Raw genomic sequence first — 13,245 nt, forward strand, 5'->3', positions numbered from 1 at the left:
AAGAAGGATCACGTCTCTCCTTGGGTTGCTTGGGATAAAATTGTCAGACCAAAAAGATGGGGTGGATGGGGGATTAAGGACTTGTTTCCTTTCTCTCAGTCATTAGCTGCTAAACTAGCGTGGAGGCTGATAGTTTCAGACAATCTTTGGGCTACTGACACTAGAATAAAGTATATTGACTCAGTCTCGCCTTTGGAATGGATCAGACAGCTTATCAAATCATCAAAGAACTCCTCTGTGGTATGGAAAGCTTTGGTGGCAGTTGTACAGATTATTGAAAAAGGTTTGGCATGGAAAGTGGGTGACGGTAGATCAGTAAGGATAGGCAGGGACCCGTGGGTGGGCTGCTCGGACACCTTTTCCCTCTCAAGCTATCTGCTCGAACACCTAAACAACAGAGGTCTCTTCTCTCTTAGTCAAATTGCTAATAATGCAAACTCATCTGTCTGGCAGCAGGAGTGGTTTTCAGGGGAGGCTCTTACTCTAGACGAAAGATGCCATGATGAATGGGGGGCCTTTCATGCAGGTATGTTGAACTCTAATATTCGTATTTCAAATGAGCCGAACGAGTTGAGATGGGTGCACTCTCAAACTAGCTTCTACTCTCCACAGAAGGGATATGATTGGCTTATGTCTCAAAAGGGGTGGGAGGAGCCAAACTAGTGGGCCAAGCCATTGTGGAAATTGAAAGGGCCAGCAAAGACTTGGCTGTTTTTCTGGTGTGTTCTTCAAAAGAAAGTACCTACTTGGGATTTTCTCCAAAAAAGGGGGAAAATGAGTCCTGGGTGGTGTTCCTTGTGTAAGGAGAGCGAGGAAACCCTCCAGTATATCTTCCTTGCCTGCCCTTTCTCTAAAATCCTCTGGAATGAAATGTTAAGACTGACTAAGGTCCCCTTCTGTTGGGAGGGAGAGGAGATACCTAAGGCTTGGAATAATTGGTGGCAGCAGGCTCCCAATGATAAAGTCGGATCGCTGCCCCTATTGGTTGTTTGGGGAATTTGGCTAGCCAGAAATCACCGGATTTTCAAAGACACCTTCTTCCCCATTGCCAGATTAGCAGTTGAAGGAGTGGCCATATATGAAAGCATACCACTCCCATCCAATTCTCAGAGTATCAGGCCTGTTCAGGCAGAAGAAATAAAGGGCTCTATCCTGTGGGCTTATTTCGATGGAGCCTCAGATATAAACAAGAATTGTGGCGCTGGTCTGGTCATACACTTTCCCTCGGGGAACATCCTCAAAGCCTCCATTGGACTTGGTACCGGAACAAATAATTTTGCTGAGCTCAAAGCTTTACATTTGCTTCTTTGTTGGCTCTCTTTGCGCAATGAGCGGGAGGCTCAGATATTTGGGGACTCTCTGAATTCAATCAAGTGGGCCAATGGAATGCATCTTTGCAGGAATTTTCTTTTAACTCCCTTGCTTGCTGAAATTATTCGTCTTAAAAGTTGTTTTTCTGAGCTAAAAATTTGTCACATTTACAGGGAAAGAAACACAGAAGCAGACAACCTTTCTAAAAAAGGCACTGAGCAGGTTTTGGGCGCATGGTCAGTAGAAGAAGTGGTCGATGGGGTGGCAAGGGGACTTGCTCCTCCTGTTTTTGCATAATTCGGGAGCAGCCAACAGCTCTTCTTTCCTTCTAGTCCTTAGTTTTTCTTCTTGTATAATTTGCTGTAAAAAACTCTTATGTATATGTACAAACTGCAATGGGACTCAGCGTTGTTTTCCTCATAATGGAGGCCTAAGCTCCTGTACGTACTTGATATTAAAACTTTACTGCCAGCATAGTGTCTACTCGCTGGTTTTTTTTACTGTTGTGGGCTTCCGTCTACTCCGTTTTCGGCTGTTTTCCTATATGGAAGCCAGGGGTAGGGTACACCATAGTTTTTTTTGTTATATTATAGATCGGTTTGGATAGGGCTGTAGGGTGGAATTTCTGAAATTTCCTACAAACAGCCGCTTATGGTTTTCTCTGAAAAAAGGGAAATGACAATGCACTGCATATGCTATGTAACCCTCTTATATCAATAGAAGGTTCGATTTTTCTGTGGAAAAAAAAAAAAAAAACAGTGGTAGCTACAAAAAACTAGAGAAGAATCCCATCTCTAAAATTACAAGACTAGTCAAAAAAACCATCAAAGAAACTAATCTAGACGAAAAATTGAAAAAACACCTTACACCTGACAGTGAAATTACCCCACGTATTTATAATGAAGGACCACTTATACAACAATGGTAGCTACAAAAAACTAGAGAAGAACCCCATCTCTAAAATTACAAGACTAGTCAAAAAATCCATCAAAGAAACTAATCTAGACGAAAAATTGAAAAACACCTTACACCTGACAGTGAAATTACCCCACGTATTTATAATGAAGGACCACTTATACAACAGTGGTAGCTACAAAAAACTAGAGAAGAACCCCATCTCTAAAATTACAAGACTAGTCAAAAAAGCCATCAAAGGAACTAATCTAGACGAAAAATTCAAAAAACACCTTGCACCTGACAGTGAAATTACCCCACGTACTTATAATGAAGGACCACTTATACAACAGTGATAGCTACAAAAAACTAGAGAAGAACCCCATCACTAAAATTACAAGACTAGTCAAAAAAGCCATTAAAGAAACTAATCTAGACGAAAAATTGAAAAAACACCTTGCACCTGACAATGAAATTACCCCGCGTACTTATAATGAAGGACCACTTATACAACAGTGGTAGCTACAAAAAACTAGAGAAGAACCCCATCTCTAAAGTTACAAGACTAGTCAAAAAAGCCATCAAAGAAACTAATCTAGACAAAAAATTGAAAAAACACCTTGCACCTGACAGTGAAATTAACCCACATACTTATAATGAAGGACCACTTATACAATAGTGGTAGCTACAAAAAAATAGAGAAGAACCCCATCTCTAAAATTACAAGACTAGTCAAAAAAGGCATTGAAGAAACTAATCTAGATGAAAAATTGAAAAAACACCTTGCACCTGACAGTGAAATTACCCCACGTACTTATAATGAAGGACCACTTATACGACAGTGGTAGCTACAAAAAACTAGAGAAGAACCCCATCTCTAAAATTACAAGACTAGTCCCTGAATGCAGGTGTCCAGCCAGATGGTTAATGTGATGGGACAGAGGTGGGGTGAGAAGGGACGCCACCTGCCCGCCTTGTACAACAAAGTTAATAACCAGTCGATGGATGATCATTAGCATGTGGGCATCACTGCGTTTAAGGGTTTACTGTAGGCAACTTTGATACTACCAGTATGTCCTTCGATATGTCTTTCACCTCCGCACGCTCTGATCTGCTCTGGATCTCGGCTCTCTTGAATGCCATAGTAATGGCAAGAGCAATTCGAGGCAGGGGAGAGGGTAATAAATCTAGCCTCCGCCATGGGATCGTTCTGGAGCCTCTTATGTTGTGTTGGTCGGGTTATGGCCTGGTGAATGCTGGCTCAAGCGGTTTGATAGGTGCGACGAAGCTGGGTTCCTGCTCTGGTAGACCTGCGGAGCTGCCTCAGTCAGTTCCCTGGATTCTCTCTAAGGCTTTGGGCTCCCGTCTGGTTGTTCGCTTGATCGGCCTGTGTTCTGCTTCTGTGGTTGCTTGGTCTTGTTCCCACAAAGTCGCTGTTGCTTTCGTTTTGCCCCGTCTTCGCCATAGGATGAGATGTCGCAGAGGCACCCCTCGGCGGGCGTCCTCTAGCCCGTCCTCCAATTCTCCCTCCAGCGATTTCATTTCTGGCCATTACCCTCACACTCGCAGTGGGAGAGGGCATTTTCTTCTACCCAGCCATTACCTTGAGCCCCATCCTCCAGATTCCTCCTCTTCTCCCTCTTTCGGCTCTGCGATTTTCACTTTCAATTGCACCCTGAATCGTCCCAGGATTACTGCTCATGTTTCGGTGCTCTTTCTCGAGAAAGCCCAGGAGGTGGGAGAGTTCAACTCTCATCAGGAGGGCCCTGGCTCAATCTTTGTGCTGAATCCATGCTCTCCGCGGGCTCCGGAGGTTCCTGCGAGCAATGCTATTGACATGGTGATGGAGCCAGCGGCCCCGGGTCCGTCTGTGAACGATGCTGCTCGTGCTCAAGATCCGTCTAACGTTGGCTGGTGCAGAATCGCGGAGGAGCCTCCAGATGCTTAGTTCATTCTCTGCAGCTTTTTCTTAGGTTATGCGGCCCATTATAGAGGGCATTTTTTTTGTTATTGCTGATAATTTTTGTTAATGTTGATAAGCCAGGGTTCAAAATGCAAGTTTTTTGGAATCTCTGTAAGCTCAATAAGGTCAAGAAGGTTAACACTAGTTCCCCTACGTGGGATTGCATTACAGGGTCTCGTCCAAATTCTCTGTCTTGGACAATTTTTCTATTTCTATCTGCCTCTCCTTATGGGCAGTTGCCTTAGACTTCAGTCATGATGTAATCGTACACCTTTAATGTGAATAGAGTAGTTTTATTTAGAAAAAAAAAATAAAAAATTACAAGACTAGTAAAAAAAGCCATCAAAGAAACTAATCTAGACGAAAAATTGAAAACACACATTGCACCTGACAGTGAAATTACCCCACGTACTTATAATGAAGGACCACTTATACAACAATGGTAGCACAAAAAACTAGAGAAGAACCCCATCTCTAAAATTATAAGACTAGTCAAAAAAACCATCAAAGAAACTAATCTAGACGAAAAATTGAAAAAACACCTTGCACTTGACAGTGATATTACCCCACGTATTTATAATGAAGGACCACTTATACAACAGTGGTAGCTACAGAAAACTAGAGAAGAACCCCATCTCTAAAATTACAAGACTAGTCAAAAAAGGCATCAAAGAAACTAATCTAGACGAAAAATTGAAAAAACACCTTGCACCTGACAGTGAAATTAGCCCACGTATTTATAATGAAGGACCACTTATACAACAGTGGTAGCTACAAAAAACTAGAAAAGAACGCCATCTCTAAAATTACAAGACTAGTCATAAAAGCCATCAAAGAAACTAATCTAGACGAAAAACTGAAAAAACACCTTACACCTGACAGTGAAATTAGCCCACGTATTTATAATGAAGGACCACTTATACAACAGTGGTAGCTACAAAAAACTAGAGAAGAACCCCATCTCTAAAATTACAAGACTAGTAAAAGAAGCCATCAAAGAAACTAATCTAGGCGAAAAACTTAAAAAAAAAAAAAAAAAAAAAAAACCTTACACCTGATAGTGAAATTACCCCACGTATTTATAATGAAGGACCACTTATACAACATTGGTAGCTACAAAAAACTAGAGAAGAACCACATCTTTAAAATTACAAGACTAGTCAAAAAAGCCATCAAAGAAACTAATCTAGATTAAGAATTGAAAAAACACCTTACACCTGACAATGAAATTACCCCACGTATTTATAATGAAGGACCACTTATACAATAGTGGTAGCTACAAAAAACTAGAGAAGAACCCCATCACTAAAATTACAAGACTAGTCAAAAAATCCATCAAAGAAACTAGTCTAGACGAAAAATTGAAGAAACACCTTACACCTGACAGTGAAATTACCCCACATATTTATAATGAAGGACCACTTATACAACAGTGGTAGCTACAAAAAACTAGAGAAGAACCCCATCTCTAAAAATACAAGACTAGTCAAAAAAGACATCAAAGAAACTAATCTAGACAAAAAATTGAAAAAACACCTTACACCTGAGAGTGAAATTACCCCACGTCTTTATAATGAACGACCACTTATACAACAGTGGTAGCTACAAAAAAATAGAGAAGAACCCCATCTCTAAAATTACAAGACTAGTCAAAAAATCCATCAAAGAAACTAATTTAGACGAAAAATTGAAAAAACACCTTACAACTGACAGTGAAATTACCCCACGTTTATAATGAAGGACCACCTATACAACATTGGTAGCTACAAAAAACTAGAGAAGAACCCCATCTCTAAAATTACAAGACTAGTCAAAAAAGCCATCAAAGAAACTAATTTAGACGAAAAATTGAAAAAACACCTTGCACTTGACAGTGAAATTACCCCACGTATTTATAATGAAGGACCACTTATACAACAGTGGTAGCTACAAAAAACTAGAGAAGAACCCCATCTCTAAAATTACAAGACTAGTCAAAAAAGCCATCAAAGAAACTAATCTAAACGAAAAATGGAAAAAACACCTTGCACCTGACAGTGAAATTATCCCACGTATTTATAATGAAGGACCACTTATACAACAGTGGTAGCTACAAAAAACTAGAGAAGAACCCCATCTCTAAAATTACAAGACTAGTCAAAAAAGCCATCAAAGAAACTAATCTAGACGAAAAATTGAAAAAACACCTTGCACCTGACAGTGAAATTACCCCACGTATTTATAATGAAGGACCACTTATACAACAGTGGTAGCTACAAAAAACTAGAGAAGAACCCCATCTCTAAAATTACAAGACTAGTCAAAAAAGCCATCAAAGGAACTAATCTAGACGAAAAATTGAAAAAACACCTTACACCTCACAGTGAAATTACCCCACATCTTTATAATGAAGGACCACTTATACAGCAATGGTAGCTACAAAAAACTAGAGAAGAACCCCATCTCTAAAATTACAAGACTATTCAAAAAAGCCATCAAAGAAACTAATCTAGACGAAAAATTGAAAAAACACCTTACACCTGACAACGAAATTACCCCGCATATTTATAATGAAGGACCACTTATACAACAGTGGTAGCTACAAAAAACTAGAGAAGAACCCCATCTCTAAAATTACAAGACTACTCAAAAAGCCATCAAAGAAACTAATCTAGACAAAAAATTGAAAAAACACATTGCACCTGACAGTGAAATTACCCCACATATTTATAATGAAGGACCACTTATACAACAGTGGTAGCTACAAAAACTAGAGAAGAACCCCATCTCTAAAATTACAAGATTAGTCAAAAAAGCCATCAAAGAAACTAATCTAGACGAAAAATTGAAAAAACACCTTGCACCTGACAGTGAAATTACCCCACGTATTTATAATGAAAGACCACTTATACAACTATGGTAGCTACAAAAAACTAGAGAAGAACCCCATCTCTAAAATTACAAGACTAGTCAAAAAAGCCATCAAAGAAACTAATCTAGACGAAAAATTGAAAAAACACCTCTCACCTGACAGTGAAATTACCCCACATATTTATAATGAAGGACCACTTATACAACAGTGGTAGCTACAAAAAACTAGAGAAGGACCCCATCTCTAAAATTACAAGACGAGTCAAAAAATCCATCAAAGAAACTAATCTAGACGAAAATTTGAAAAAACACCTTGCACCTGACAGTGAAATTACCCCACGTATTTATAATGAAGGACCACTTATACAACAGTGGTAGCTACAAAAAACTAGAGAAGAATCCCTTTAAAATTACAAGACTAGTCAATAAAGCCATCAAAGAAACTAATCTAGACAAAAAAATTGAAAAAACACCTTACCCCTGACAGTGAAATTACACTACGTATTTATAATGAAGGACCACTTATACAACAGTGGTAGCTACAAAAAACTAGAGAAGAACCCCATCTCTAAAATTACAAGACTAGTCAAAAAAGCCATCAAAGAAACTAATCTAGACAAAAATTTGAAAAAACACCTTACACCTGAGAGTGAAATTACCCCACGTATTTATAATGAAGGACCACTTATACAACAGTGGTAGCTACAAAAAACTAGAGAAGAACCCCATCTCTAAAATTACAAGACTAGTCAAAAAAGCCATCAAAGAAACTAATCTAGACGAAAAATTGAAAAAACACCTTACACTTGACAGTAAAATTACCCAACGTATTTATAATGAAGGACCACTTATACAACAGTGGTAGCTACAAAAAACTAGAGACGAACCCCATCTCTAACATTACAAGACTAGTCAAAAAAGCCATCAAAAAACTAATCTAGACGAAAATTTGAAAAAGCACCTTACACCTGACAGTGAAATTACCCCACGTATTTATAATGAAGGACCACTTATACAATAGTGGTAGCTACAAAAAACTAGAGAAGAACCCCATCTCTAAAATTACAAGACTAGACAAAAAAGCCACCAAAGAAACTAATCTAGACGAAAAATTGAAAAAACACCTTACACCTGACAGTGAAACTACCCCACATATTTATGGAGCCCCCAAAATTCATAAAACAGATGTCCCCTTGAGACCTATAGTCAATACTATAGGATCACCCACATACGAATTAGCAAAGTATGTCGCAAGAAAATTAGCTCCGCTGGTTGGTAAGACTAGTTCTTACATCAAAGACTCCAACCAATATGTTGAATTCATTAAAAATGCTAAGATAGATCCCGATGATAAAATCGTCAGTTTTGATGTAGTCCAGCTGTTCACTAAGATTCCCTTAGATGAAGCAGTACAAGTAGTGAAAGAGGTTGCAGACCCACAAACTGCAAGATTAGCTGAAATCTGTCTACGGTCCACCTTCTTCACCTTCCAAGGCGAGATCTTTGAGCAAACGTCAGGAATGGCTATGGGATCACCCCTTTCACGTATTGTAGCCAATCTCTTCATGGAAAAGTTTGAAAAGAAGACTCTTGACACCTACCTGTTAAAACCTAAGTTTTGGATCAGGTTTGTGGATGACACTAGTGTTGATTGGCCCCATGGGGAGGACGAACTTAAAAACTTTTTAAACCATCTCAATAGCATTTCCAAGGACATCAAGTTTACAATGGAGATTGAAGAGAATAATTGCATCTCTTTCCTGGACATCCTCCTCATTAGAAACAAGGATGGTTCCATAGGTCACAAAGTGTTCAAGAAAAAGGCGCATACTGATAACTATCTCCACGCAGATTCACACCACCACCCAGCTCAAAAAATGGGTGTTCTTCAAACCCTCTTCACTAGAGCATGTAGAATTTCAGATGAGAGCCACACCGAGGAAGAAATCACCTACTTAAAGAGAACATTTTCCAACCTAGGATACAATAATAAAGATATCTTCAAAGCCATTCAAAAAGCCAAATCTGGAAACAATAAAAACAAAACTAATAATTCCCCAGCCACTAGCGCCTACCTTCCGTATATTCATGGTGTAACTGACAAACTAGCCAAAATTCTCATAAAAAAGAATATCAAAACCTCATTCAAACCCTTGACAACTATTAGACAAAGAATGAAATCGGTCAAAGACAACCAAGAACAACTCCAGCAAAAAGGTGTTTATATTATCAACTGTTCCTGTGGAGAACAATATATTGGGGAAACTGGTAGGTCAGTCAGTATCAGGCTCAAAGAACATAGTGCAAATATCCGTAGGGAAAGAACCCGTTCCTCGGCCTTGGCTGAACATGCAGGTAAGACAAACCACCATATATGCCTTAAAAACACAAAAGTCATTGCAAATGAAAAACACCATTTCAAGCAAAAATTCCGAGAAGCTCTTGAGATCATAAAACACCCACATAACCTCAACAGGGATGGAGGCTTGGAAATTAGTAGGAATTGGACCTCACTCCTCACCCCCATAGATTAAAATGACCCTCCCTTTCTTCTTACCCTCTCATCTTTAGATCAAATCAGCTCCTCTCCTAACCATATAAAACTTGTTATAATTCATTAACAAGCATATAAGCTTAGAAACACAACATTAATAATACATTAACCTCCTAAATAACTAAAACTTGCAAAATTAAATAAATATAAACAAAATTACTATAAAATTACAATTAATTACATAAAAATCATTATTATAAATTATTTTAATTAAATAAAATATAATAAAAAACTTATTACATAAACAATTCACTTATACATAAAACAAATATAAATAATGTATTCAAGCAATTAATAAAAAACTATAATAATTATATTCATGTATAATAAATAAAATTAAAAAGAACTTTATAATATATCATAAAAATTATAAGAATATATTAAATATTAAAAATCAAGTTAATTCAAATCATTGGGTTGGTCAGCTCACATACTTGACATCTCACACAACCATAACCATATCTATTACTATTGTCTCTCTTCTTTATAAATCAGCCCTAATGATGAGTCTTGGTCTAGACTCGAAACATCGACAAATTAAAGATGAAAACTGTGAAATATCTAAATTTAGATTTTAAAAAACCACACCAAAGAAATCTACAACCCATTAACAGAAAAATGGCTAACCCCTAGTAATCGGCTTGCTTTAAATTTCCAATACCAGTCCAGATTTATTTATACCTCAACAATTTTTATTCCCAAAAAAATATTTTATTACTTCAAATAAAATTTTGAATTGATGTGAAAATAAAATCATTGGTATTTACTTCTGAAATCAAATGTTTGCAGTGGAAAAATAATATTCGAAAGATCAATCACATCACAATAGTAAGTCTACACCTATAATAATTTTCCTTCATTAAAATCCTCGAGAAAATTTGGGCCTAGACCCATAGAGAAAAATACACAAAAAATGCATTGTTAGAACTTGTAACTCAACCCCACTAGAAAACTTGGCCCATCAAAAATTCAACCTTCTGAAGAATTTAGCCCTATAGAAACCCTACCTCTAACACCATCAAAATGTCCCTCTCCTTTCCTCAAATGACCCCTGTGCACTCAAGATAATCAGCCCATTAGATAAATCAACCTCTCCACAACTCAACCTACTCTGTACTTCAACTACTCGACCTCTCGATTTCCTAAGCTTGGCCTCCTGGAAATACTCCCAAAATTTCCCTGCACTTTTCCTCCCATCTCTTCAGTCTAGATGAATCTTTTTCTCTAGAGAAAATTGCTTCCTCCACTTGCCTCTTCACCTCTCCCTTAGGTTTATTTTATAACTTCATTCAGCGAAATCCTTGACCCTAATATCCTAAGTGATTAACAATTGCAATTAAATCTAACCTCACTTAAGAGCAATTATTGAGATCATATCTAAGTCACTTAAATAATTTTATTATTTGTCCTTAGTACTTTGGTTCAATAGTCCACAATAATTAATTGACATTAATTATTGTACTTTTCCTAAGTTATACTTAGGAAAAAAGTTTCAAATCAAGTACTCCACAAAGCAATCACGAAAGAGGAAATCAGCCATCTCTTACATGTTAAGACACCAACCTTATGTAGAAGACCTTTTGAAGCTACTAAGAACTTCAACACTCCCTCCTTGCAAGGAAGACTTCTTCACCACCCTAACTTGTCCTTGTAAAACATGAACTTCCCTTTCACTAGAGGCTTGGTGAGAATATTTGCCACTTGCTCCTTTTTGGAAATGTATTGCTATCTCACAACACCTTTGTGGACCCTATCTCTGATGAAATGATATTTGATCTCTATATGTTTGGAGTTTTCATGAAACATGTGATTTTTACAGAGCTTAATGCAACTCTGATTATCATAGTGAATCACCGTAAGATCCAACTCAAGACCAAATAACCTTGTGAGCGTCTTGCAAAGCTATATGGCCTCACAAATCACCAAACTCTCTACCATGTACTATGCCTTTTCTTAGCTAAGTGTCGCTGGTTGTTGCTTCCTACTACACCATGAGATCATGGTTGATCCCAAACCGAAACAATATCTAGACGTGGATTTTATATCCATAGCACTCACAGTATAATCAAATTTGTGTACCCCTACAACTCTACTCCACCAACTCCAACATATCTCAATCCAAGGTCCATTGTACCGCGTAGATATCTCAACACATGCTTCATTGCCACCAAATGAACCTATCTAGACTCTACCATGAACTGTTCGAGCTACCTATACAATGTGGTATCCACCAACTCTCCCTCATAAGCACTTAGCTTCTTCAAGTTGGTGGGCATAGGTGTAGACATCGGTATACAATCCTCCATCTAAAATTTCCTTAAGATCTCAACTACATACTTTCCCTACCCTAGGAAAATCTCTCTCGGTTGTTGTCAAACCTCCAATCCCAAAATAAATGCATCAAGTCAATGTCCTTCATCTCAAACTCCAAAGAAAGGTCTTCCTTGCACATCGTTATGAGCTTCTTTGATCTCGTCAACATAGAGTACCAAGATAGGTGGTTCACCCTCAACAAGTACATATCACAAGTTGGACTCTACTTCACCCTTGGTGAAGCCCAAACCAAGAAAATATCCATCAATCCTAACATACCATGTGCGTAGATCCTGCTTTAGCCCATAAAGGGAATTCTTCAACATGCATACATGAGACTCTCTCCCATGTACCTCAAAGCCTTGAAGTTGCTCAATATACACCTCTTCCTCAATCACCCCATTGAGGAAAGTAATCTTCACATCCATCTTATGTATCCTCCACTCCATCTCTGAAGCAATAGATATGATCGCCCTAATAGATGTATATCTAGTGAGAGAAGCAATTATCTCCTCATAGTCCACCCCCTCCTTCTGGGAGAACCCTCTTGCCACGAACCTCGCTTTGTACTTTTCAACACTGCCATCAACTACATGATTGATCTTGAAGATCCATTGAAAAGTGACCATTGACTTCCCCTCAAGGCTTAACATTATGTCCCATATATCATTCTTCATTATGGAGTTATATTCCTCCACCATGGAATCCCTCCAAACCTGCTCATCTGCAGCCTCCTCGAAAGTAGAAGGCTCAGACTCACTGATGCTTCTTGTCAATGGAAAATAACTAGAAAATATCACTAGTGGTCTACTCTATTTGAAGGGGTTTCTAGGACCATCCACATGCTCCTCGACATCTCTCAAGGTTTATTCAGCTCACCTTGGCCTCCTCATAGTAGAGCTCGAAGGATATCTCTCTCATCCTCCTCATCTATAAGCTATGTCCCTATTACTAGTGTTGTTGGTCCCTACTCAACCTTAGGAGCCTCTTGCTTTTAATCCTCTACCCCTACTGGTTTCGTATCATGAGAGCTCCTAAAGGTCGTGCCCTCCTCAAATTTGACATCCCAACTAACGATGACACTCCTTCGTCCTGGAATGTAGAACATGTAGGCCTTTAACACCTCATTATAGCCCAAAAAAATGTCCTCCTTTCATGAGGGCTCCAGTTTTGTCCTCTTCTCGATAGGAATGTGGACATAAACTAGATTGCGGAAGATACAAAAATGACTTACCTATGGTCTCAATCCTATAAACATATCCATTGTGTATTTTACTCCAATACTCTGTGAGGACTCTTTTTCTCCAAATAAAAAGTTGTATTATGTGCCCCTACGCACAAAAATAGAGGAAAGTCTTGA

At 38.3% G+C, this 13,245-nt stretch overlaps 1 protein-coding gene across 1 annotated transcript; it reads left to right on the forward strand.

The window, feature by feature from the left end:
• Positions 1–774: 774 nt before the first annotated feature.
• LOC149258493 (uncharacterized) lies at positions 775–1,608 on the forward strand. Its single transcript, XM_089419989.1, has one exon. It carries the CDS (start codon positions 775–777, stop codon positions 1,606–1,608), a length of 834 nt encoding a protein of 277 aa, XP_089276115.1.
• Positions 1,609–13,245: the final 11,637 nt, after the last annotated feature.

The sequence above is a fragment of the Pinus tabuliformis genome, chromosome 6, assembly GCF_031772625.1.
Source record: "Pinus tabuliformis cultivar Carrire ecotype Pingquan chromosome 6, CPIR1, whole genome shotgun sequence".
NCBI lineage: Eukaryota > Viridiplantae > Streptophyta > Pinopsida > Pinales > Pinaceae > Pinus > Pinus tabuliformis.